The 27994-nt window shown below is 41.9% G+C and overlaps 2 protein-coding genes across 2 annotated transcripts in view; one reads left to right on the forward strand and one right to left on the reverse strand.

Annotated features, from left to right (window-relative positions):
* The window catches only part of LOC138951694 (kynurenine--oxoglutarate transaminase 3-like), a 65792-nt gene that overhangs the window by 14813 nt on the left and 22985 nt on the right, over positions 1 to 27994 (forward strand). Inside the window, exons 2-7 of the mRNA XM_070323252.1 lie at positions 8650 to 8711; positions 9568 to 9619; positions 11593 to 11691; positions 11932 to 12081; positions 12654 to 12740; positions 16670 to 16792. Of these exons, the coding sequence (XP_070179353.1) occupies positions 8653 to 8711; positions 9568 to 9619; positions 11593 to 11691; positions 11932 to 12081; positions 12654 to 12740; positions 16670 to 16792 (570 nt within the window). The 5' untranslated portion in view covers positions 8650 to 8652. The remainder of the gene's footprint in view (positions 1 to 8649; positions 8712 to 9567; positions 9620 to 11592; positions 11692 to 11931; positions 12082 to 12653; positions 12741 to 16669; positions 16793 to 27994) is intronic.
* LOC138952561 (uncharacterized) lies at positions 23033 to 27945 on the reverse strand. The gene is made up of 3 exons (XM_070324248.1): positions 27410 to 27945; positions 24639 to 24730; positions 23033 to 23722 (listed from the first exon to the last, which is right to left on the reverse strand). Exons 1-3 carry the CDS (start codon positions 27618 to 27620, stop codon positions 23546 to 23548), a joined length of 480 nt encoding a protein of 159 aa, XP_070180349.1. The 5' UTR covers positions 27621 to 27945; the 3' UTR covers positions 23033 to 23545.

Consider the following 27994-nt stretch of genomic DNA (forward strand, 5'->3'; position numbering starts at 1 on the left):
ACCTTGAAAATTGAGGACTGTTAATCAGATGATTGTCATGCCTAGAGATGCGCCAATACCAGAAGAAGATGGAGTTTGAAAGCTTTTACTTTCACACAAGTTGCAGAAAATGGTATTTTCCCTCGGTTTTCCCTCGTTTTTGCCTGGTAATGACCTTGTCGTGACCTCCACAATTGATGTCTGATAATCGGATGGCCAGGCCAGGCCATGTTGGGTTTGATGCGTGCATGCCTGGTTTTCTCCTGTAGATGGGTGTCGGCACAGAAGGTCTGCCCGCTGTCCTCAGCCAACATGCTCCGTCTTCATGGCAGCTCAAAATTTTTTATCGAGGTTCTCTCCTCTAGATCCGCCGTGTTTCGCCTAGGGGCTTTCGCTGCCTAGTTGATAGGGTCACCTCGTAGAGGATGTGGTCATAGACCACGCACGGTCGGTCTTGGGATAGGGAAACGTTATGCTAGTCCGGAGGGGTTACGTTACAATGGCCACCTCGCGAAGACCCAGGGTCCTAGACTAGGGAGGTCCAAGGGGGAGCACCGGGAGGGCTACCCCTCTACCCGCACCTCCAACACAATCCCTTCCCCTGGTAGCTTCATCCCCAAGGAGGAAACAAAGCTACCTGCAACACCCCGATGATTGTCATGCCTAGAGATGCGTTAATCCCCCCCAAAATAATTGAATTTGAAAGCTTTTTCTAACAAACAGTTGCACAAAATGGTACTTTCCGTCGGTTTTCCCTCGTTTTTGCCTGGTAATGACCTTGTTGTGACCTTTGAATAACGCGAGAGTCAACTATATTGTATGTATTGTAAAGCGTTCATGTAGCCCTAGACGCGTGTAAAGTTTCAAAGCTCTAGCTTAAGAAACGGGCGAATAATCGAACGCAGTGTTAAGTTGTTCATCTAGGAATTGCCTTGAAGACAGCCAGCCTTACGCTGACGATCACGAAGGCTCTTCTGCTACTCAGATGAGTCACAAAGTTCATTTTTCAAATATTCAGCATCATTATATTGGCTCTAGCTCTTATCAGAAATAATGCTACCTCTGAAAATAGAAATACATTATGCTCTGAACCAGATTGAGGAAGACTACTCCCCTCTGTTATGTTTTGTTTCAAGCTGTAAACACTATCACTAGGATTTTTTACCATAGCATTAAACCAAAAGGCACCATTAAGTTGTCATATTTTGCTCGTGCATTGCTAAATGTATGTAGATAAACTTCGAAAGTCAGAAATGGGGTTCTGGAAACTAATCATGTCACACTGAACTCGCACCACAAAGCGACATTTGTTCAGGAAACGTCTCGCACGCTTTACTGGGCTGGGGGTTAGGAAGATTGGAAGGTCATAGTGACATAGTATATGGTTCAAATCCATTCATATTTTACAGATATTATGTAAAGACATCATACTTGACGAAAATATATCCATTGAAGCCAAACAACAATACTAGTCTTGTGTGAATTTATTTTTAATCAAAACTTACCTACATTTTGGACGACGTCTTTCCTGGATTTAGGGTAGGGTTCATAATAATGATACTGTCACCAGCATCCTCGGCCAAAGCAGTCGCAAATTGTTTTGTGATAATCAAAAGATACCAACTAACACATTTATATGTAAAACGTACCAGTTTGAGTTCGTAATTTGGCTGAGAACTTCTTTTTTCAGAGGCAAGCGTCTGAAATGCTCGTGCATCACTCTTCAGGGTATAGTTGAATTTTGACTGAAAAGAGAAAGTGCGCCCTTGAATATTTCTTGTTAACATCGATTTTTATGTTCGGCAGGCCCCAAGCTTTCAAAAAATACCCATTTGGTTGAGTCCGCTTTTGGGTGCACGGTCAGCCCTCCGCCGTGACGGAGTAACAGAACTGGGAAATGACACTGATTGAAATACGAAAGATCTCCCCCATGACGAAAGTATAAATGACGTCATCTGGTCACACCTATCTCGAGAACTAAGCGTCGCTCAGAACCAGCGCCCTTCCATTATAGGCTACATACACTGAAGGGTAACCCAGGGCTCCCCACTGATGCCTAGAGGGTCCCAGTACCCCCAACTTTAATTTAATGTTTTTGGAACCCCTCACTGGAACTTCAATTTAGAAAAGTCCTCCTGGTTTTAAAACCCTCTAAAGTTCAGCTGAGGGGGTCCAGTCAGAGACTGTAGAGTATACAGAGACGCTCCATGCGGTGCTGAAAAGTGAGACCGGATGACACCACGCGGAAACATGGAAAAACCTACTTTCTCTTTTCACAGCAGTAGTGATATCGTGCTGCACAAGCATGGCCGCGCCAACGCGAAAACGCAGTGGGGCATGGTGTTCGGCCATCAATTGCTCAAACCCGTCGCGATTTATAACCCTTCGTGGTTGAAAACCGCGACGTTAAACACCAAATAAAGAAAGAATCAATTGCTCAAACGCACATACCAAAGGCTTCAGGATGTTCAAATTTCCCAAGGAAGAGAGCAGGTGAGGATTGTTTCTTCAATTCAGTTTTCTCTCGTTAAATGTTGGAAAATCAGTAAAAGTTGTAGCGTCGAACTGCGTGTAGATCTATTCTACCGGAACAGTGAAAACACACACTGTATACACACTACAGCCTCAAACCAGTCCAGAGGGTAGACAGAGAGAGAGAGAGAGAGAGAGAGAGAGAGAGAGAGAGAGAGAGAGAGAGAGAGAGAGAGAGAGAGAGAGAGAGATTGGATTGGATTGTTTACTCATTTAGGCCGTAGCCCCTTATGACGGGGGTGAACATATATATACAATGACATAATGACATTTGCACACACATCAAATGAAATAAATCATACACGAACTACTAAGACATTACATTTCAAATAAAATATACCGTAGGCTTACATGAACTAAGACATAACACTACGTAGCCGAAATGCTTTGTACACATAAGCTGACAACTTTCGAACAATACCTTCATTCACAGATGCCATAAGCATAGAAAACTTGTGTAAACTTGGGTTTCTATAAAACTTAGCAGGAATAAACTGGCATCGCAAACCACGAAGTGCGGGGCAACAAAGCACAAAATAAAACTCATCTTCCTTACTTTCCCTGCACAATGGGCATAACAACATATCCGCATCGTATCTCTTATATCGATTAAAGGCAGAGTAAGCTTCCCGTAAACCATCACATATACGGTCAGGCTTTTACACACAGTACAAACACCCTTTCATTTAAACACTCACCAATTGAGAACATCCTAGGTGCCCTCCGTAAAGAGCGAACAATTTTCAAAGAATTTATTTTTGCGTGGTTTATCTTACCCCTGAGCCATCGTGAACCCGTGTGATCCAATTTTCCCCCTTTTCACAATGCAGTCGTCATAGTTAGTCATTTGAATGCGACTCGACGTGAGCTTATCTACAATAGCACGTTTTTTTATGCACGAAACAACGGCTGTGGTTCACAAGAACTCTAGCGATGGCCATGGCTTTTGACTGTTGAGAGGAACGGCGATTTGCACTGATAAACCGGGCCGTCGTCTGCTACGACCCTTGCGTGACCCTGCTTCCGGGCTTTTCTTTTTTTAAACTTTCACAACTTCGAATTGTTCTGATCTTGTCTTGATGAAAAACGAATTCTTTTATGATTAAAGAATGTTTGTGTAACAAGCTGTCAATTTATTATTTAGATTTTAAAAGTTAGGTCTAGCGCAAAAACGAGGCGCCATTGTTCTTCAGGGCCAAGTCCACGAAAATAAATTCTTGGAAAATGTCTCACGCTCGACAGAAAGCAGCCAGGATGTTCCCGTTCGGTGAGCGTTCAAATGGAAGTATGCTTGTACTGTATTTAGACGCTCGGGGAGCTCTGTGATGGTTTACGGGAGGCTTACTGTGCCTTTAACGTGCACAAATAGTTCTGTTATTCCACCTCGGAATCTTGCCATAATAAGAGAGAGAGAGAGAGAGAGAGAGAGAGAGAGAGAGAGAGAGAGAGAGAGAGAGAGAGAGAGAGCTTTCTGAACAAGAAAGAAGCAACTGAAAAGAAATAAGAAAATCATCGATCGATCAAGATTCTTTAAAGTCAGCTTGGTCACAAGAATCTGGTTTAAGTTGCTGTATTTTACAGTTTTCCTTACATGATAACTTCTTAGCTCCGTGTTATTGACAACCCATTTCAGTTTCGATGTGCTGGGACGACACCAAATTGACTAAATGCCTTAGTTACCGATTTAACCGGGAACTATTTCGTTAAACGATTAATTCCTGAATATTTTCTCAGGCTTAACTAACCATGTATTCAGTACTAGAATGAATACCCGCTTCGCCGGGTAGCCGGCTTCGCCGGGAAGAAGTACTTAGAGCCGTACGCCGGCTTCGAACAATGGACCCGCCAAGCTTAGGTCCCTCCCAGATTCGTGGAATGGGAACAGCACGAAAATGATTCAGTGGCCATAATGCCATTCCTGACCATATCGAGTCCCATCCTTGTCGACGAATGTAACCGTGTTAATCACCTTTGGAGGCGAACTCCACTCAAACAGGACTGAGCAAGTTATGGCTTCTCAAAGGAAGGCCAGTACATAAAATTACACAAAAGCCGCCAGACCACATCACAAACAGAACTGAAGAATGCACAGGTGTTGCTTACATAGAGACACACACACTCACACACACACACACAAAAACACAGAGAAGCCGTATCTATAGAGAGATAGATGACAGTGTATTTTTCGCGTGGCTATAAATTGATTCGACCTTTGCACTTTTAAAGTGAGGATAATTTACGGGTCCAATTTACGTTCTGTACACTGCGTTGACCTTCTAAAAATAGTAACGCCGGGAATATCCGAAGACGCTCAGCGCAGTGGACAGCGCAGTGTAGTAACTTACAACTGAACGGGAAAGCCACACGAAGGAAGGGAGATAAACGCCAAACACTGGAGAAGATAAGGAAGAGTTACTTATAATGGTGAAATGAACACAAAAACGAAAATGAGTTCAGCGCTGCGCGCTGAGAGCACGTGTTGAAATATCTCATCGATGATATTGTGTCCGGGGTGTAGCTGAATACGGTGTCCAAATTTGAAAAAGATCCACCGAGAACTTTGGCGTTGTGATGTGGTGTAGCGGCTATGGTGTGTCGGTATGGGGGCCCGGGTCGCTGAGGTGGAACCAAAATAGCTGAGGTGGAACCAAAATCGGTTCAGCGCTGCGCGCTGAGAGCACGTGTTGAAATATCGACCAGGTTGTGTCCTGTACCGGGTCAACCTGAATATGCCCACCAAATTTGAAGCAGATCCATCGAGAACTTTGGCCGTGCATCGCGCACAGACAGATACACACACACACACACAGACACACAGACACACAGACTCTAGTCGTATATATATATAGATGCATTTGTATTTGATTAAAACACACAAAAATAACGACGGTTAGTTCGTGAAAAGAGACTGACTTGAATCATGTTTGCATAACTACAGCGATGCAGCAAATATTGCCTAAGAAAATTAATTTGATTTAATTTTAATCTATACCATTTTCTGCGGTGTTTTTATGGTCATTTAAAAAGGATGTTCACAAACAAACATATTTGTTCATCCAGTTACTGTTTGCAGCACTGTCAGCCGGACAGAACAGACAGTATCTATATATATATACGACTTGTGTCTGTGTGTGTCTGTGTCTGTGTGTCTGTGTATCTGTGTCTTCGCGATGCACGGCCAAAGTTCTCGATGGACCTGCTTCAAATTTGGTGGGCTTATTCAGAGAGACCCCGGACACAACCTCATCGATGAGATATTTTAACACGTGCTCTCAGCGCGCAGCGCTGAACCGATTTTGGTTCCACCTCAGCTATTTTGGTTCCACCTCAGCTACCCGGGCCCCCATACCGACACACCAAAGCCAAAGTTCTCGGTGGATCTTTTTCAAATTTGGACACCGTATTCAGCTACACCCCGGACACAATATCATCGATGAGATATTTCAACACGTGCTCTCAGCGCACAGCGCTGAACCGATTTTGGTTTTTGTGTTCATTTCACCATTATAAGTAACTCTTCCTTATCTTCTCATCGTCTCCAGGTTTTCAGCGTTTACCTCCCTTCCTTCGTATGGTGCACTATAGTATGAGTGGGGCGTCTTCGGATATTCCCGGCGTTCTGTTACTATTTTTAGAAGGTCACCGCAGTGTCCAGAACGTAAATTGGACCCGTAAATTATCCTCACTGTAAAAGTGTAAAGGTCGAATCAATTTATATTCACGCGAAAAATACACTGTCATCTATCTCTCTATAGATACGGCTTCTCTGTGTTTGTGTGTGTGTGTGTGTGAGTGTGTGTGTGTGTGTGTGTGTGTGTGTCTCTCTATGTGAGCAACACCTGGGGATTGTTCAGTTCTGTTTGTGATGTGGTCTGGCGGCTTTTGTGTATTTGTATGTACTGGCCTTCCTGTGAGAAGCCATAACAGTTCAAAAGGGCTTACAGATAAGCTATAAATTGCTCAATCCTGTTTGAGTGGAGTTCGCCTCCAAAGGTGATTAACACGGTTACATTCGTCGACAAGGATGGGACTCGATATGGTCAGGAATGGCATTATGGCCACTGAATCATTTTCGTGCTTTCCCATTCCACGAATCTGGGAGGGACCTAAGCTTGGCGGGTCCATTGTTCGGACCCGGCGAAGCCGGCGTACGGCTCTAAGTACTTCTTCCCGGCGAAGCCGGCTACCCGGCGAAGCGGGTATTCATTCTAGTGTTAATATAAACGTGATATAAACACAGCCGACAGCAGCCGCTTTTCGCGAGCTACCTTGTGCGGCAGGGAGTGGTTCTTTTCCCGCGCTGCGCTGGCCGGTCTCAGTTTCGCACCGCAGCGCAAAGAAGGATGACGCGTCTCTGTATACTCTATAGTCTCTGGTCCAGTGTAAGGGGGGGGGGGGGGGGGGGTGTTCCACTCAAACACAAAGCCTTGATCCATTTTGTGCATAGTACACACTATTTTATGAATTAATTTCTTAAAAATGTCAGTCTGCAAAATTAATGGATTAACACATTCTCACTGCGACTTGATTTTTGTCATATATATATATGTCAAATTGGAGGAATGATATCTTACCCCATGTAATTAATTAGCCTGAACATGTAGGTATGAGATGATGATTGTTTATGCAGGAAAGACTACCCTTAATTATTGATTTGCTGTAATTGTATAATGGCCATATAATTGGTAAATGCATACATTAACATGCATCTTTTTCATTTTGGGGAGTTCTTTATATTTCCAGTTGCAATACTGCAGCAAGAACATATGGTAATATAATATTAATGAAAAATTAGTGTCTGCAACATTGTTTTACGTTGCTTTTTGTTTTGTTTTTCTTGAGCGCGGCCAGTGGTACCTATTATATATCCAACAGTTTGTGCAGATGTTAATTTTAATTTTTATGTCGGTTTTTTTCTTGGGGGGGGGGGGGGGGGCGGGGGATATGCTGTCATTAGGGAGGGGTTGCTCTTTGGGGTGGAGGGGAGCAAGAGATTGTCGGGAAATTTGGCAAATAATTGAGGAAGTACAAACATAAGAGCTCAAAACCATGCATGATCTCAGTCAATTGATGATATTAGAAGAAAGAGAGGAATGTCATTTGTCAGAAAATTGCATCCAGAAAATGTTAAGAAAAAAACAAGTGAGTTGACTTCAAGTAGCGAAACAGAGCACAGATGTACATGTGTTCAGATTTAAAGAGATACAGTATAGTTCCTATTACAAACTTAAAGTTTGCGTTATTAAGTTCACTATTTAACTATTACTGCCTTTGTTGCTTATGTCCTTTTGTTTAACATGTGTTGGCAAATATTTAGCATGCTTGAATTATGTATGTTTTGTTATCTTTTTTTATTCAAATTTCTAACTTTTGATTTGACAATTTCATTCACTTTCACTTTGTTGATTGCCCTTTATCTGTTTGTACGTTTTTCTTTCATTTGACTAATGATCTTGATTGCAAAATTAAGGCGTTAGGGTCGGGGCTAAAACTATATTTTAAATGCGTTGTCATGGAAATCATTGTCAAGTCTCCATTTGCATGCAGTGACAATATTGTTTCACAGGATGATTTTAACTCTTGTATCAGAATTTGTAGATTTTTGTTGTTAATAATAAACCATATATGTAAGGAAATGGATTCTTTGAGTTACAAAAATAACTAACCAATAACAAATCAAGATGTATTGTTAAATGACACTGAATGAGCCACTCATGTCTAAAGCATATAAATCTAAACAAGTGATGATGCATTCAAAATCTGGAATCCCTGCTTCTTTGACTAAATTGACAATTTTTGAGCCAGTTTTATAACTACGGTGTACTGTGATGCTACTCATGAAAGTTTTTTGTGAATGTATATTTTGTGTTAAACACACAAATGCACACATATACACACACACTGACACGTACAGTGCATGCGCACACACACACACACACACACACTGACACACACACACACACACTGACACACACACACACATACACATACGCACGCACGCATACACAAACGTACACACTGACACACACACACACACACACACACACACACACACACACACACACACACACACACACACACACACACAGTAGAACAACTTCTGTGTCATTTAGTGTGAGTTTCTGTTGTCTGTTTTAGACAATGGCAGCTCCCAAACACAACTACGCCAACAGACTGAAGGGATCAGAGAAGAATGTTTGGTAAGAACTTTATAAGGCCCCAAAATAAAGTTGTATGTTTCTGGTAACATGGCTACAAAAAATAGGGTAGGTAGGTAGGGATTTTTTTATTTTTTTTATTTTTTATTTCTTGGTCAGGGTAGAAAATAACTATACAGTGACGCAAAGAGACTGGACTTACTATACAAAGAGAAAGACAACACATTACAAAACAAATGAGACAAAAGGGATGCGGGGTTATCCCCCTTGTGTCGTCTGCCGTCTGTTACTTTCGTTTTGACGCTTTTATTTCCTTTTTTTTTTTTTTTTACAAATGCAATAAAAAAAAGTCTAGGGTCGGCGGGAAAAAACTAGGTAGGGTCGGGTGACCAGAAACATACAACTTTTTTGTGTGTGCCTAATGCCCAGTAGCTCAGATGGTAGAGCACTGGACTTGTGACCCATGCGTTCAAATCCTGGCCGGGACGGACAAGGGTCAACTTTATGTGCAGACTCAGATGGTATCCATGTTCCACCCCCGTGTCACCACTGTGGCATGTTAAGGACCTTGATCATTCTGCCATAAGCGCAGGTGGCCGATTACACCTAAACACACCCACACCTGGGTAGCGCGACTGTTGCTGCTAAGCTTGGAGGGAGCCACAGGAATTTCCCAGCGATGGGACAATAAAGTAATGAAAATGATAACTTTACAGGCGCTTTACAATTTTAAAACAAGAAACATAAAAGAGAGGGAGTGTATTATGTTGGGGGTCTTAAAAGGGGAGCTCCACTGTAACATGATTATTTACATGGGTAGGAGGTTAATTTTTTAACAAGAATTCTGTTAAATATGATATTTGTACTGTTTGATTGATTCAATGTTGTTTTTGTCTAGGGTGGAGTTTACGAAACTGGCGTCTGAACCTGGTGTTATCAATTTAGGAGAGGTAATTTGATTTACCAATTAAGTAACATTGATGTTGCGATCTATCTTTTCTTCTCAAATAATTTTGATAATACAGTGGTCGCCGGCCACTTTGGGACCGGGATAAAATGGTCATAATAAGCGGCTGGTCATATTAACCGATGTTAGAGAAAACGACTTAAAACAAATCGCAAAAATGGTCCATGAATTGGCGCGTTCTTTGCTCTCATCTTCTGGAACCACTGAAAAAGACCATCTTCCACATCTTTGTCTTTTCCATGTCGTAGGCGCTTTCGTTGCGGTGAATCCTGCGTTGCGCACTCCTTCCTCACGCTGTCTTCATTCTTGAGAATGTTTGTCAAAAATCCTCTGTTGACGCCCAACTGTGCAGCACTCTCACGCATACCACAGGATGGTAGAGCTTTAAATTTGTCAATAAGTTCTAGCTTTTCCTCGGCTGTCCGATCTTGGCGTTTTCGTTTCGACATTGTTTCCTCTTGAATCAGACTGAAAGATTGGTTGGCTCGTGCTCTGTTTGCCAAAAAGAGAGAGAATAATGTTCGTGATCACTTTAGATTTATTCACGGGAAATAATGAAAAGATCGCACGCTTTTTTTCCTTTTTTATGACGCTCAGTCTCGGGGAAAAAAAGAGAGAGAATAATGATCGCGACATTAGAGATCACTGAGCACTGATCACTGATCACTTTAGTTTCATTCACGAAAAAGAAAGAAAATATCGCACGCCTTTTTGCCTTTTTCAAAAAATCGTATGTATTCCCCCCCCCCCCCCCCCCCCCCCCCCCCCGAGTGATTTCAAACTGAAAAAGATGTGAACTTGTTGCCATTTTCTCGAAACAATGTGGCCATATTAAGCGGCGTTGTGGTCATATTAAGCGGCTTTTTCTAATACATAACAAAGAAGGACAATTCCGGACCGGGTAAAATTGGTCATAATACGCGGCTGGTCATATTAACCGCGGTCATATTAACCGGCGACCACTGTATATGTTCAGCTTGATACATTTGCAAGGTAAATGTACTCGGTGAACAGTTGCGTCAGCTACTTGTTGCTTTGCTTTTCTTGTGGTGTCTTGAAACTGAAATATTTTTATGTTATGATTTATATCCAGTTCTGATTACTGTAACGAAAGAATAAGTTCTAACAAGCAAAAAACAAAATGCAGAAAAGGTTCTGTATTTGGTCAAAGATGTTAAACATACATGCATAATGTCAAGTGTGTGTGTGTGTGCGTGTTTGTATGTGTGCCTTGATCTGTGTGTGTGTGTGTGTGTGTGTGTGTGTGTGTGTGTGTGTGTGTGTATGTGTGTGTGTGTGTGTGTGAGTGTGTGTGTGTGTGCCAATGTGTATTACCGTCAGTGCATGTGTATGTATGTGAGTGCATGCTTATACCTCTGTGTGTGTGTGTGTGTGTGTGTGTGTGTGAATGTGCATGATTTGTAACAGAATGTTAAAATTTATGTGATTGTTTTTCTTGTGATTGATTTCTAAACAGCCGCGCGCGGCTGTTCCTAGCTTGCGTTACCAGCAGCTGCAGCCAGCACACTGTACTATAAAGCTCGCTTGCCTGTTATACCCAACTGCTTCCGCGCTATACTGGGAGATTGGCCTTCTCTGTGCATAGCCCTGAGAGAGATACTAGCTTTTCTTGTGATTGATTTCTAAACAGCCTTGCGTTTCAGTGTGAGTTAAAAATAGCCCAGCAGAGAGAATAGCTTGGTTACCAGCAGCTGCAGCCAGCACACTGTACTAAGCTCGCTTGCCTGTTATACCCAACTGCTTCCGCGCTATACTGGGAGATTGGCCTTCTCTGTGCATAGCCCTGAGAGAGATACTAGCTGCTGTGTTATCTCTGCTGTGAGGAAAGGATGGGTGCTAGAAATAGCCTGCAGCTAAAGTAGCAGAAATGAAGCAATGGGAACAGCCGTCTAGCCGGTACATTTCCAAGATTGCTCATCTAATGATTTCCAACAGGGGTTTCCATACTTCCAGGCGCCAGAACATGTTGTGAAGAGTCTGCAGAAGGCCATTGGCTCCGGTAACAAGTTTGTACACCAGTACACCCGGCCCTTCGTGAGTACACTCGCTTCTTATAAAGCTGGCAGAATTGTATTCTCTGCTACTGAAGCATCAAACCCCTCTTAATGACAACACACACGCATGCACACCCACACACACACACATACACACACACGCACACACACACACACGCACAAAACACACACACTAATCAAGTGCATGAACTTCATGGGTTTGTTACATTTCCAAGTCAATAGTGTGTCTTAATTAAAGTGTTCTATGTCTTTCATGCAGGGTCACCCACGCCTGATAAAAGCTCTGTCGGAAGTCTACTCTCCACTGCTGAAACGTCCAGTTGATCCGATGACGGAGGTCTTGGTGTCGGTCGGTGCCTTTGGCTCGCTCTTCTGCATCATACAGGGCATGGTCAACCCAGGTGATGAGGTGTGTACGTGTAGAGTGTGGTATTTGTCCAGCGATGCTTTCTCAGAAGGGATCTAAGTCAACCAAAAGTGGATGCATTCCCTGTAGGTGCGTTTCCTGTACGCGTTTTTCCTGTAGCATTTCGCCGACTGTCGCTGAAAGTCACGTGATGGTTTGCAACATCAACAGATTTTGCGGTTTTTCGATCCATCTTTTTTTTTATTTGATTCACTGTTGCAATTTTTATTGAAAAAATTAGAAAATCTGTCAAGTCCTCTGTCAAACCGCATTTCTGAATGTTTATGAATGGAACACTGTCTTTAAGTACACAGACAAACAACAGTAATTGAACAGAGAACTTATTGAACAAAATGGTCAGCAGCATGCCCGGAAGACACAAGCGAGACAATGATTTATGACGAAATGAATGATGTAGAAAGGGAAAGATGTCAGCGTGGAAAGTTTGTTCCATAGGTAAATAGTGCATGGCAGAGAGGTCACAGAGATAGAGAGAGAGAAAGTATGTACGTGCGTGGTTGTATGTGACTTGTGACGAGTAAATGAAATGAAATATAAATAACGTTTGGTTGCAGGTGATCATCATAGAGCCATACTTTGGCTGCTACGAACCCATGGTCAGGACGGCCGGGGGAATTCCCGTCTTTGTGCCTCTCAGGCCTGTGAGTGTGGTGCACCTGTGTGTGTGTGTGTTATGCAGTGTGTGTTATGCAGTGTGTGTTATGCAGTGTGTGTTATGCAGTGTGCGTTATGCAGTGTGCGTTATGCAGTGTGCGTTATGCAGTGTGTGTTATGCAGTGTGTGTTATGCAGTGTGCGTTATGCAGTGTGTGTTATGCAGTGTGCGTTATGCAGTGTGTGTTATGCAGTGTGTGTTATGCAGTGTGCGTTATGCAGTGTGTGTTATGCAGTGTGTGTTATGCAGTGTGTGTTATGCAGTGTGCGTTATGCAGTGTGTGTTATGCAGTGTGCGTTAAATATGATACAGTGGAACCCCTCTTTAAGACCTCTGACAATCTGACAAAATCAGCTCTTAACAAGTCGCGTAAGGCGAAAATACAATATTTAGTCAAGTAGCTGCCTTTTTTCAGCAAGACCGTATACTCGTAGCATCGTCAGTCCACCGCTCATAGCAAAGGCAGTGAAATTGACAAGAAGAGCGGGGTAGTAGTTGCGCTAAGAAGGATAGCACGCTTTTCTGTACCTCTCTTTGTTTTAACTTTCTGAGCGTGTTTTTAATCCAAACATATCATATCTATATGTTTTTGGAATCAGGAACCGACAAGGAATAAGATGAAAGTGTTTTTAAATTGATTTGGACAATTTAATTTTGATAATAATTTTTATATATTTAATTTTCAGAGCTTGTTTTTAATCCGAATATAACATATTTATATGTTTTTGGAATCAGCAAATGATGGAGAATAAGATAAACGTAAATTTGGATCGTTTTATACATTTTTATTTTTTTTTACAATTTTCCGATTTTTAATGACCAAAGTCATTAATTAATTTTTAAGCCACCAAGCTGAAATGCAATACCGAACCCCGGGCTTCGTCGAAGATTACTTGACCAAAATTTGAACCAATTTGGTTGAAAAATGAGGGCGTGACAGTGCCGCCTCAACTTTCACGAAAAGCCGGATATGACGTCATCAAAGACATTTATCAAAAAAATGAAAAAAACGTTCGGGGATTTCATACCCAGGAACTCTCATGTCAAATTTCATAAAGATCGGTCCAGTAGTTTAGTCTGAATCGCTCTACACACACACACACACACACGCACGCACGCACGCACACACATACGCACATACACCACGACCCTCGTTTCGATTCCCCCTCGATGTTAGAATATTTAGTCAAAACTTGACTAAATATAAAAAGGAGGGAGTCTTAAAATGGAGGTCAATTTACAGAGGTTATGAATAGAAAGTCTGAGAAAACAGGGTCTTACATTTGCGGGTCTTAAAAGGTATACTCTTTTTTTTCTCAAAACTTTTACCATGAATTCATGTTTCGTTGCGGAAACTATTGCTGGCTTGCAGTGATCGTTGACAGCGTGTTTAAACAGAGGTCACGTAAGTTTAGAAAAACATGCCTGCTCAGCGTTCACTGCAAGCAATTGGCAGTGAATTGTTTGCATATTTTCCAAATGAAAGGGTTTCATTGAGCGTACACTGCATAACATGCACACCAGAGTTAGTTGTTTGCCGTGATGAGCGTGTTGTCTCTTCGTCTTGCTGTTTGGGGCATGACTCTGCCACAGAGGTTGGAAATCCTGACAACGTTAATTTCTGAACATCGTCTATTCTGTCTTTCTTCTAACTTGTCCTAATGATAATGACCATTTTTTATTTACGAGCATAAAGTGGTTGCTTTTTTTATGACCAGCCCCTTACCCTAAAGACGGATCACATTGATAATTAACGCTAAATGAGTAAAATATTACATCAAAAAAGTGTGTTAAAATGGCTTTCGCCCATAACCTTTTTTGGTACATCTTAGAGGATGAAAAAACAAAGTCAAGGAAGTAAACACAAGCAGTAATTATTTTTTTACATGTAAACAGAAGAAAACATCAACAACTTCAGAGCAAAAGCGATTATAATAGCTTTGCAACACGATGTGTTGGAACACAGCAATAAACAAGTCGCGTAAGGCGAAAATACAATATTTAGTCAAGTAGCTGTCGAACTCACAGAATGAAACTGAACGCAATGCCATTTTTCAGCAAGACCGTATACTCGTAGCATCGTCAGTCCACCGCTCATGGCAAAGGCAGTGAAATTGACAAGAAGAGCGGGATAGTAGTTGCGCTAAGAAGGATAGCACGCTTTTCTGTACCTCTCTTTGTTTTAACTTTCTGAGCGTGTTTTTAATCCAAACATATCATATCTATATGTTTTTGGAATCAGGAACCGACAAGGAATAAGATGAAAGTGTTTTTAAATTGATTTGGACAATTTAATTTTGATAATAATTTTTATATATTTAATTTTCAGAGCTTGTTTTTAATCCGAATATAACATATTTATATGTTTTTGGAATCAGCAAATGATGGAGAATAAGATAAACGTAAATTTGGATCGTTTTATAAATTTTTTTTTTTTTTTTACAATTTTCAGATTTTTAATGACCAAAGTCATTAATTAATTTTTAAGCCACCAAGCTGAAATGCAATACCGAAGTCCGGGCTTCGTCGAAGATTACTTGACCAAAATTTCAACCAATTTGGTTGAAAAATGAGGGCGTGACAGTGCCGCCTCAACTTTCACGAAAAGCCGGATATGACGTCATCAAAGACATTTATCAAAAAAATGAAAAAAACGTTCGGGGATTTCATACCCAGGAACTCTCATGTCAAATTTCATAAAGATCGGTCTAGTAGTTTAGTCTGAATCGCTCTACACACACACACAGACACACACACACACACACACACGCACACACGCACATACACCACGACCCTCGTTTCGATTCCCCCTCGATGTTAAAATATTTAGTCAAAACTTGACTAAATATAAAAACGAACGTAATCAGTTAACCTCAATATATGACAAGCAAAGTATTTCAAAGGAATTAAATCTATGATGCAACATGTAAACATAAGAAAAACTCAACAACTTCAGAGCAAAGGTGATTTTGATAGCTTTGTAACACGTGTGGAAACACGCCAATAAAAAAACTAACGTAATAAGAGTAAAGAAAACAAGTCGCGTAAGGCGAAAATACAATATTTAGTCAAGTAGCTGTCGAACTCACAGAATGAAACTGAACGCAATGCCATTTTTAGCAAGACCGTATACTCGTAGCATCGTCAGTCCACCGCTCATGGCAAAGGCAGTGAAATTGACAAGAAGAGCGGGGTAGTAGTTGCGCTAAGAAGGATAGCACGCTTTTCTGTACCTCTCTTTGTTTTAACTTTCTGAGCGTGTTTTTAATCCAAACATATCATATCTATATGTTTTTGGAATCAGGAACCGACAAGGAATAAGATGAAAGTGTTTTTAAATTGATTTCGACAATTTAATTTTGATAATAATTTTTATATATTTAATTTTCAGAGCTTGTTTTTAATCCGAATATAACATATTTATATGTTTTTGGAATCAGCAAATGATGGAGAATAAGATGAACGTAAATTGGGATCGTTTTAGAAAAAAATATTTTTTTTTACAATTTTCAGATTTTTAATGACCAAAGTCATTAATTAATTTTTAAGCCACCAAGCTGAAATGCAATACCGAAGTCCGGGCTTCGTCGAAGACTACTTGATCAAAATTTCAACCAATTTGGTTGAAAAATGAGAGCGTGACAGTGCCGCCTCAACTTTCACGAAAAGCCGGATATGACGTCATCAAAGACATTTATCAAAAAAAGGAAAAAAACGTTCGGGGATATCATACCCAGGAACTCTCATGTCAAATTTCATAAAGATCGGTCCAGTAGTTTGGTCTGAATCGCTCTACACGCACGGACACACGCACGCACGCACACACATACACCACGACCCTCGTTTCGATTCCCCCTCGATGTTAAAATATTTAGTCAAAACTTGACTAAATATAAAAATGGTCTCCTAATCGCAGAGCAAGCATGGTGTGAAGATGTCGAGTGCTGACTGGAAGCTGGACCCCAAGGAGTTGGAGTCCAAGTTCAGCGACAAGACAAAGCTCATCGTGGTCAACACGCCAAACAATCCTCTGGGAAAGGTCGGTCTTTATGGGATGATCGAGGAGTGGGGGAGGGGGGTGAAGGTGTGGAGGTGATTGTGTGTGTGTTTTTGTTGTTGACGTGATAGAAGTAATAGTTAGCAGCAAGTCCAAACCTATCCTCCTTAACACTGCCAACAACCAACTGGGAAAATTCAGTCAGTATGTGTGGGTGTGTGTGAGGGGGTTGGGATTTGGGGTAACTGAAGGGTGTGTGTGTGTGTGTGTGTGTGAATGATAGGGGGAGGGGAGGGACGAGTAGCACAGACGGGTGGAGGCAGGCATTGTTGTCCATGTTCAGCAATAAGACCAAGCTAACCATCCTCAACAAATGATCCATAGTGCTTTTAGTTATGCGCTATAGAAATCTCCTTAATAAATAAATAAATAATAAATCCACTGGGAAAGGCTTGTGCGAGAACGATTTAGGCTGTCATTTTGTGCTCAAAACTTCGTAGCAACATTCGCTTATTACAACAACATCTGGGCCAGTAGATGATTTTCAGAAATAACTCTGTTGGGTTTGTAGGGGTTGTGAAAAAGTGAATACACTTGCTTTTCGTGAGACAAACCATTTACACGTGCTCCTTGTCCGTGTGTTTCAGACAACCCTCTTGCCTAGTGACTGGTCTGTGGATTGTTTGGCTCACTAAATTCAAGGGTATTCACTCTTTCACTACCCATGCAAACCCGACAGTTATTTCCAGAATGTCTATTTTACATCACTGTCTGCAACTTGCATCCAAAATGCCATTGAAGCAGGTAGTAAGCAGCTATTTAAATTACATATCTTTACCCAACTCACAAATAGCAATTAACTCTAGTTCAGTGCTGGTAACGCTGTACGCGTCCCCTTGGTAACAAGGGAGACCACTCTAAAAAAGAAAGTGATCAATCCCATAATGCCAGACTATCGCTAGTCTGACTTCCGTATGCGTGCGCATATGCTGCCATCTTATCATTCACAACTCAGCGTTCAACAAGACTGGTCGCTTATGAAGTACGCTCCGGCTGTTTTCAGCCTTGTTTCTTAGTCTACGGACTTTGGCTTCGCCCCTTGGTCTGCCGCTGAGCTTTATCTACACCTTTGCTGTTTGGGTGAGACCTTTCCTGTTTTATGAAAACTTTGGCGACATTTTTGTCGCGCTTTTGCGAACTTGTATGAAATTTTCTTGCAGAAATTTTTCGTAAGTTCGTTATGTCATGGCGGAGAACGCCAAGATTAAACCTAGTTTGAGACAGACTACTGCTGCAGCGTCTCCTACTAAGAAAGCTTCCTCGTCTAGAAAGAGTAAGAGTGCCGGACAAACCGCCATTTCACTTTCAGAACCGGGAACAGACAAATGTTTTGATGTTTTGGTCGACAAGCCGTCGACCGCCATTTTGTCCGCTTATAGGGGACAAGGTCACGGTGACAAAGATGCTTTTGTTGATAAAGATGTTGTTGTGTCGTGGGCATCTGGTGGTTCAGGTGTTTTGCCCTCCGACATTGCGTCGTTGTTACTGATGTTTAGTTCTCAGGTTTCGACTTTGGCTGCGGATTTGACGGCAACAAAAGCAGAACTTCGTTCACTTCCGTCTGGCGTCTTTGATGTTACGTCTTTGGGGAGAATCCGGTCTTTGCCTTTGGCTTCCACTTCCGGTTCCACCTCTGCTTCTGCAACTGTTTCCGCTTTGGATTCAACTTCCGTTGTTCAAGCGAAAGTGCTGGGTTCTCCGGTGAAAGTGGTTTACGTTCGCAGGAGGAAGTAGCACGCATTTGCGCTGTGAAAGTTCTGAAACCATGTCTGTCCTTCCGCGTTACGGCGTGAGTTCAGCAGTGGCTAAGAGCCCTGGACAACGTAAGCTTCCGCCCTGGGGGCAGGAAGTTGTTGGGCTGGGTGATTCTTGGGTTGATCATGCGAATCTCTCTGGGGGTCACCTTCCTAACTTGGTTGCCGAGCAGGAAGGAGAGGCTTATGATGGTGCGTCCATGGTGGTGGACGACACCCAGCTTAACTTGCTGTTCAAGTTGTCCAGCGCAGTGACGTGGGCGGTGAAAAACGGCATTTAAGTTTTGACAGTAAGGGGTGGCTGAGAGCAATTTATAACTTCCTCCACCTCTATCTGCGTTCGACGACTTCCGGAGTTCGGAGGAACGTAAAGTTCACTTCCGTGGCTGGGAATCGTCGTTCATTGCCCTGAAGTTGCACTGGGCGAAAAGTGGCGTTTTGTATCTTACAAAACTACTCAAAATCCCAACAAAACTTCAAGTTTCAATGGGTTTATTACATTTTGGTGGTCACGACAACGCCAGATTTTGATTGGATTTTGTTGAAGTTATCGCAGCGAAATTGCCTGGAATTTCAGCGCGTTTTGCGACGGTCAAAACATCATGTTAAACCATGTTACAGCATGTCTGTAACATGCAAAAATTCCAAGTTTTGATGGCATTAAAGCTTTGGTTTAACGCCAAGTAACATCATGTTATCGTAGACTTAACTTGCAAAACTGCTTGTTTTGGTGGTGTTACAGCTTGCTTGTAATGTGATTAACATCATGTTATCGTAGACTTAACTTGCAAAACTGCTTGTTTTGGTGGTGTTACAGCTTGCTTGTAATGTGATTAACATCATGTTATCGTAGACTTAACTTGCAAAACTGCTTGTTTTGGTGGTGTTACAGCTTGCTTGTAATGTGATTAACATCATGTTATTGCTGGTATAACATACAAAACCCCATGTTATGTTGGTGTTAAAGCTTGCTCAAATGCCTATTAACTCCATGTTATGTTGGTGTTAAATCTTGCTCAAATGCCTATTAACACCATGTTAGTTGGTGTAAGGCTTGATTATTAATGTAAAAAAACACCATGTTATGACGTTCACATAATTGTTTTCACCTGGATGGAATTTTGTGGAAAAGAAAGCATGTTGTTTGGGAATTGTGTGCGGGTTTCATGCTTGGATATTGCACTATGCTGACTTGTCACAGGTCAATTTACATTTAACAATATTAGTTTTCAAATGCATCATCCTTCACGTCACACATTATGTAAACATCTTTAACATTAACACTTTGGTTGTAAAATGATTGCACTTTATTCAAACAGGACAAAAACAAAAACGCTGATTCACAATGTACAATAGCAAAGGACTATTTTGAGTGGAGACAGTGTTCATCCACACTATAATTGGATAAGCTAAAATAAATTATTTAAATCGGCGAAGGCCACACGAAATGAAAACACACCATCACTCCATCAGTAAATTACCTCCCTTGTGAGTAAGAGCGTCATACCCATAAATGCCATGTAAGTTTTAGCCCATGTGAGTGTGTGTTGGGATGGGGGGGGGGGGGGGGGGGGGTGCAGATGCCCTGTGAAAACATTGGCCATAGATATATGTGAATTACTTCCCTTGGGTATGAACATTTGATTAAATGGGTGAAAGAAGGCCACACAAAATGAAAATCAGTAAATAACAAAATCACTTCCCTTGTGAGTAAGAACAGTCATACCATGTTCCAACTTTTTGCTAAAAATTCGCCCACAATGTGACCTTCAAAGTTAAAAAGGGGTAACTGAACTTCATGTTTGGATGTCATGGAGTCCAACATGTCAGTAAAGTTTGAAAGCTCTAGATTCATAAACATCTCAAAAATGCTCAACATCTTTTTATCACTGCACATGAATAAGAGTAAGAGTTAGTAAGACTGGCCTAACTGCTATGGTGAGGCAGTAATAACTCGTTGATGAAGAATTATTTGAATTCTGAATTTCGAACAAACAAATACAGTGTCCTTCCAAACCCCCTTTTCAGGCCTCCAAGAATAAAAAAAATAAGCTGGTCTTAAAAAGGAGGAAATCTGCTTAATATGTAGGTAAATGTACAACAGGTTGTGAACAGAAAATCCAAAAATGTAAGGTCTTAAAGGCGGGGAAGTCTGAAAAGGGGGGGAGGGGGGGACCTAAAATGTGGCGATCATAACAACCATAATAAATTTATCTAACAAAGTTCATTCTGAAATCTTCTTCAGCGTTTGATTATGGAGAGACTAAATCCTCAGTTCAGATGTGGTCTTAACTCCTTGTCTCCCAGGTACACACAGTCACTATGTACATTGCATCTGTTATCATTCGGCACATATCCGCATCCTGCTTAGACTGTTAGCTTCAGTCGCTTCCTGTAACGTTGATCTAACGCCAGCATTCTAGCCTGTTGATACAGTTTCTACAATTCTGAGTGACCTGCTGCAGCACAGCTGGTCTCGACTTAAAAAATCTTGGTCAACATAGATGGGGTACAAAGTGTTAAAATAAAGCGTCCTTCCAAAGTTGATGACAGGTCCCTAGAGTATTCACAAAATTATATGGTACTGGAACTGGAAGCCTTGCACGGCGACGAAAAAGATGTCCACGCCTACATGAAGAAGCATCCTTCACGGCTTCAGCGGAAACAGTCGGCTGGGGATGAGGACAGCAGCTAATCGGGAACCTATGTAAAAAATATAGACAAAAACAAAAATATATGTCAATGGGAATACAAAGAAAGAAGTAGAGAAGGACCTCCCCACCTTAACACAGTGAAAATGAAAAACACATGTGAATGTACTTATGTTTTAAATCTCCCCCCCCCCCCCAATTAAGACCAATTATCCAAGATATTTTTCAGTCCTCAAAGGAGAATTTCACTGTTCTCACGGAACCCTGAAGAAAACTGAGCTGTGCTAATATATTACATAACTGCAAACATCCCTCAAATTCAATATTGCAAGCCACTATACATTCCTCGTAAAGGCACTTCATGCTCACGTGTGAAAACTAACATAAGTTTACAAGTGTGTATCTATTTATAATAATAATAATAATAATAATAGGCATTTATAAAGCGCCTTATCAGAAGTTCAAAGCGCGTGACAACAATACGTGTATAAAAAATTCATACAATCACTGTCAGATTAAAACAACACATCATGCACATCTCACATCCCCAGACTCTATGCTAAGGCAAACAAAAAAAAAAGTCTGTTTACGGTATCCCGACCGACCCTATTTTTTTGCGCGACCCTAGACTTTTTTTTTTGGCATTTGGGAAAAAAAGAAAACAAATCAAAATTTTAAAACAAAGTTTGTTTTTTGGCAAAATAATTTGATAATGTTTTTTGAGAAAAAAAAAATCCCGACCTACCGACCCTATTTTTTGGGCCGATGTTACCGTAAACAGACTATTTTTGTTTGTTTGGCCTAAGGAACTATCCGTAATGTTGTTGGAACAAGTGAGTTTTCAAATTGGACTTAAAAGATGAAATGTATGGAGAGTGACGTAATAGAAAGGGGAGTGAATTACATAACTGAGGGCCATGATATGAAAACGTGCGGAAGCCATGAGCCTTGCGTTTAAAGCAACCTTGACGGAGAAGTCGAGCATCAGCAGAAGAATGAAGGGTGCGAGAGGGAGTGTAGAGGGAGACCAGTTCCGAAAGATAGGCAGGTGCCGATTCAGAGATGATCTTGTAGCAGAAGCAGGCAGCTTTATACCTAATACGTTGAGACACAGGAAGCCAGTGAAGTTCTTTCATGAGAGGAGTGCTGCAGAGTGTTGTACTTTTTGCAAGGGTTGGAGAGTGGAGTCAGGGCAGCCTATGAGAAGGGATTTGCTGTAATCTAATCTACACAGAATGCAGGATGTAACGAGAGTTTTAGTCAATCAATCAATCAATGACGCTTATATCGCGCATATTCCGTGGGTACAGTTCTAGGCGCTCTGCAGTGATGCCGTGTGAGATGAAATTTTATACGGCCAGTAATTGCAGCCATTTCGGCGCATATTTACCTTTCACGGCCTATTATTCCAAGTCACACGGGTATAGGTAGACAATTATTAACTGTGCCCAAGCAATTTTGCCAGGAAAGACCCTTTTGTCAATCGTGGGATCTTTAACGTGCACACCCAATGTAGTGTACATGGCATCAACAGTCAGAAATGTTCTTGTGGAACCTATTCTTCTAGTTCTAATGTAGTACCTGTTTGTAGTGAACTCACCAGCAGGAGTATTGCATACATAATTACGCATTACTGAATTAAAGTAACTATTTTCAAAGCTTCTCGCTTACCTTGGAATAGTGTCAAGCAGCTTATGTTGTGTCTAGATCAGCAATCAGATCTTCACACTCAGCCTGCACTTGCTGAAAACTGGACATGCCTGTATCTCAATCAAGCTGTTGTTGCGGAGACAATCAAGCAAAACCATGCGGTATTTTTTTAATAAAATATTTTGTATACCCCGCTAATGCAAAAATAATGTACTTATTTACTATTAGCATTAATTTTAGCTGGTCATTCAAACCAGAGCTTGTTCTAGAACTCCACAAGAACAACCATGGCAGTTGGCAATGGCACTGGCAGAATACAGATCAAAACAATATTAGTATTAGCTTTACCAAGAATGAATGACGGACTGAATCAAACTTCAGAGACATTACAATTTTTCACAACGATTTTTTCAGCAAACAGCCATGTTTACCTGTACAAATGTATCAGTGATATCACTATGAGTATGACAGTATGACAGTGTGGTAAGCTTACCGACGATTCGTTCAGTATAGTCTTTCTATGTAAGTAGTGGTCCAGTGAACGATACCTTCCGCCTGTGGTTCGAGACAGAGATTAAGTTGAAACTTAATTCGAGAAGCCAAACACTGACGAATACTTACGTATTTTGAGCAAAACCCACGCACGTCGACCACAAGTTGATGTCTGCTGGAGTACGTAATCATAACGTAGAGGACAACAGTTTCACTTGGCTGGCTTCGGTTATTCCCACCTGTATCTGTTCCTTGCTGTTCTCCAAGAGACACCATGGTGCAGCAAGCTGAAGGGTGTCTTGTCGTATTTCCTCGAAGTTGTAGTAGACAACCAGGTCAGGAGCAGGAGGTGGGGGGCGACTGACCTGCAGCAGAATTCAAATCAATTAGTCAAGTCACTATGACATATCTTTATTGTTATCGCCACACGACGGGCGCTGTGGCGGGGTGGTAAGACGTCGGCCTCGTAATCGGAAGGTCGAGGGTTCGAATCCCGGCCGCGGCCGCCTGGTGGGTTAAGAGTGGAGATTTTTCCGATCTCCCAGGTCAACTTGTGTGCAGACCTGCTAGTGACTTATCCCCCTTCGTGTGTACACGCAACCACAAGACCAAGTGCGCACGGAGAAGATCCTGTCATCCATGTCAGAGTTCGGTGGGTTATGGAAACACGAAAATACCCAGCATGCTTCCTCCGAAAGCGGCGTGTGGCAGCCTAAATGGCTGGGTAAAAACGGTCATACACGTAAAATTCCACTCGTGTAAAGACACAAGTGTACATGTGAGTTTCAGCCCACGAACGCAGAAGAAGAAGTTATCGCCACACCAACCCTAAATTTTTCCTACCATACTGTATTTGTTATCCTGAGAGAGAAAAAATCCATGTTGCAGACTCAACTGGAAAAATTCCCTTCTCCATCATCTAGTGGACAGAGCTCACATGATTTCAAACAAATCTTTTTTTAAAGTCACATACTTTGTGCGACAGTGTTAGTTTACTGTAACTGTAATTTATAAATAGCAAATTAATAAATATCACTTATCAGATAATCAGCTAAATGCCTGGCAGATGACCCTCATTCAAAGTGAGTCGTGGCTAAACCATGAAACTAGAAAAACAGGTTATACCACAATATAAATCTCACACTGACAGCGGACAAAAACTGAGAAAACACCCAGTATACATGTACCGGTACTCCCAAAAGAGTTACAAGTAGCATATTATCACTATCAGTATCACTAATAGCATACTATACTGGGCAAATAACAGCAATTTTTACTCACTGGGGGTTTCCTGGCTGGAGTCTTTGGTGTTTCTACTGACTTCTGTAGCACATGGTTGGTTGGCAGACTTCCTGGAATGAGTGCTCGCTTGCCTGTAGGCCCAGCAAAAAAACATGCAAAGAAAATGTTCAAAATGCTGAGTCGAAATTATAAGTTAAATTAACTAAACAGACCTATACATTTAGATCTATTGAAATAGAAACAAGAATTAGTAAAACACACTACTGCAAATCTGTCAAGAATGAACAAGACTGACTCAGTGACCGAGTAAAACAACAAAAGAAATCTAAGTTCTAACCCAGAAGTTTACTAGAATATATTCAAAAACACATTATCACAAGAACAACACTTACACTTACACTTGCATACACTTGTTTTTCCATCCGAGGCCAAGGGCCTATAGTGGGTCTTTGTGTCGCAGCTCTTGGGTATTCGTTCCACCCACTTCTTGGGTGTCTTGACTGGAGGTAGTCAGCGGGAATTCAATACTATATTGGTGCTCTCTCAGGTTTCCATCAAGCCTTCCTTTGAAACTGTTCACGGACGGGGCGTTGACTACATACTCTGGTAAGCTGTTCCAGTTCCCGACTACTCTCAGCCCAAAAAAGTTTTTCCTGATATCCAGGCGGGATGCTCTTTTTTCCAGCTTGTATTGGTGGCCTCTTGTTCGGTCGTTCTTGCACTTTGGGAGCAGAGTTTCACTGTCCACGTTGTACATTCCGTGGGTCAGTTTGTACGCCTCAATGAGGTCCCCTCTCAGTCTTCTATACGTCAGGCTTGGGAGGTTCAGGGCCCTCAGGCGGTCTTCGTACTCCTTCTCCTTGAGTTCAGGGACCATTTTTGTGGCTCTTCTTTGAATGCTCTCGATGAGCATGGCGTCTTTCTTCAGGGAGGGCGACCAGATGATATTGCCGTATTCCAGTATGGGTCTGATCAGGCCTTTGAAGAGTTGGTTCATCATGCTTTTGTCCATGTAGTCAAAGGTTCTCCTTATCATTCCAAGGATGCTGTTTGCTTTGTTTGTCGTCTTCCTGACGTGCTGTGAGAATTTCAATGTAGGGTCAACATGCACGCCAAGGTCCTTTTCACATGTCGTTACTTCGAGGGTCGTCTGGTTAGCTCCATCCTGCATGTGGTAATCATGTCACAGTGATGTTCCTAGGACTGGAGGGCAACAGGACAAAATGTCCTGAATCAAAAAACTAATAGGACATCATGTCCTGACTACAAAAAAAACAATAGGACATTCAGATCAAGCGAACCAATCATGGCACCTAACCTTTTTAGATGACTGAGAATATATGAATAAAGGCAAATAAAAACTGAACAGTTCCAAATTTATTTTAATATTTTAAATGCAACAGTGTTCAGTAGGGTTACTTTCACACACACAGACACATGCTTCAGAATGTCATAAGTGATCTTTCACACACACACTGACACACAGACACACACACACACACACACACACACACACACACACACACACACACACACACACACACACACACACACACACACACTATGCTTCAGAATTAATGTCACAAGTGACAAGTGATCTTTCACACACTTCAGAATGTCACACGTGAAAACCAGCTCTGCACAAACTTTCTGGTCGCCCCTACTTTCGTTTCTTGCGTCTCTTCCTGCGTCTCTTCCTGAGGTTGTAGATCTATTGGCTCACCTTCTGAGGCTTCAGTCTCCGACGGGGCCGAAGGCCCTGCAACTTGACTGTCCGTGTCGTCCTTTTTTTTAACAAAGCCACTCAAAAGTGTCTGCCCTTTTCCCACGCAAACCTTTTTCTTCGGCGGCATCTTTGCAGAAATGTGGCGGCGGAAGTAAAGTGTCGCTGTCAAAAGTAGCGAGAGTTGTGGCTCTTGTAATATTGTTCGGTCGAGAGTTGCGTCCCTTGTGTTATTGTTCGACCGAGAGTGAAAATTGAAGTTCAAGTAGGCCCCGATTCGAACTCGTTTTAACGGGGTTTGATACTTCAGTTTGTACAGATTCTTCTTGCAGTGACCGCTCTAGACGTAATACTATCGGACAATGACCGCTGACTTCGCGATCGGATCGGACATTTGACGGGACAGAGGTGTTTGCAATCGGTCATTTTACAACCTAAATCGGTCTATGACCGATGACCGACGCCTCGGAACATCACTGCATGTTCTTCGTTCTTTTTGCCCAGGTGCATGACCTTGCACTTCCCAGCGTTGAAACGTAACTGCCAGTCGTTGGCCCACTGTTGTAGAGCTGTTAGGTCCCTCTGAAGTCCCTGACAGTCATTCTGGTCGTTTGCTGTGGAGAAGACCTTGGTATCGTCGGCAAAAATCCGGAGTAGGCCCTCCACTGCATCAGGCATATCGTTCACGTAGCAGACGAAGAGGATCGGACCGAGGACACTCCCCTGGGGAATACCGCTGGAGACTGTGGTCCAACCTGATGATGCGCCATTCAGAGTCACTCGTTGCTGTCTTTCGCTTAAAAAGTCAGTGACCCAGCTATGTACAAAGAGTGGTTTTTTCCCCATTACCTAATAATTATAGCTCAGAATTACGCCTTTGTCAATGTATGATTCAGAATACGATTGTGTTATTTTTTGTCTGCGAGCTGTAAAAGTACTAGTTACTACTAGTACTAAGCCTCATACTGATTGATTGATTGATTGATACTACTAGAACTTCGTCACTTGAAGCATTACAAGCAAAACAACACAGCACAGACAATCAGATGAAAGCTTATTTTCGCTATATTACTAGTTTTTTACGTACCGTATTTGAAGCATGTTTCTTTGAAATGTCGGGAACATATCCTCGCATTCTTCGGGTTGAAAAGCTTGTCAGCACGGTTGATTTTGTGGATAAGAGCAGCTCTCCATTCGGCATCCGCTTTTCCGTTTGGTATACCATGGAAAGTTATAAGCGTTGAAGATCTTAGTGAGCTCACGCTGCATCCAGGCATACAACAATTTGCACCGGGCATCTTGAAATCATGGTTCACTTCTCTGGCATCATCGAAAAATGGCGAAACGGAAGTGACTTTTTTCGGAATGCAGCTTTCTTCCGGTTGTCAGCACTTACCGCGAGCGCAGCGAGTTGGCGATCCAGTCAATACACAACTATGCGCCGGAATAGACCACTGATCTAAAAATGGGGCGACAAGCACAACCATGCTGTTGTTGTAGTGTTTTGTATTTGTTTCAAGTTCAGATGATGAGGCCGTGTGCCAAAAGCAACTAATTAAAAGTGTGTGTGTGTAAAGCCGAGCGGTGGTAGCTAGCTTCACGCAGATAATAGGGTGAGGGCTCATGATATGCCGACCGGCTCCTAATATGGACCACCTCCTGTTCTGACAAA

This window comes from Littorina saxatilis, linkage group LG17 (assembly GCF_037325665.1).
Source record: "Littorina saxatilis isolate snail1 linkage group LG17, US_GU_Lsax_2.0, whole genome shotgun sequence".
Lineage (NCBI taxonomy): Eukaryota > Metazoa > Mollusca > Gastropoda > Littorinimorpha > Littorinidae > Littorina > Littorina saxatilis.

Excerpts from the sequence above, each read along its gene's own strand:
- LOC138952561 (XM_070324248.1), bottom strand. The coding sequence starts at position 27,620 with ATGCCCGGTGCAAATTGTTGTATGCCTGGATGCAGCGTGAGCTCACTA. Across the intron at positions 24,731-27,409 it reads AGAAACATGCTTCAAATACG|GCAAGCGAGCACTCATTCCA; the intron begins GTACGTAAAAAA and ends CTGGGCCTACAG. Across the intron at positions 23,723-24,638 it reads CTCCAGCCAGGAAACCCCCA|GTCAGTCGCCCCCCACCTCC; the intron begins GTGAGTAAAAAT and ends ATTCTGCTGCAG.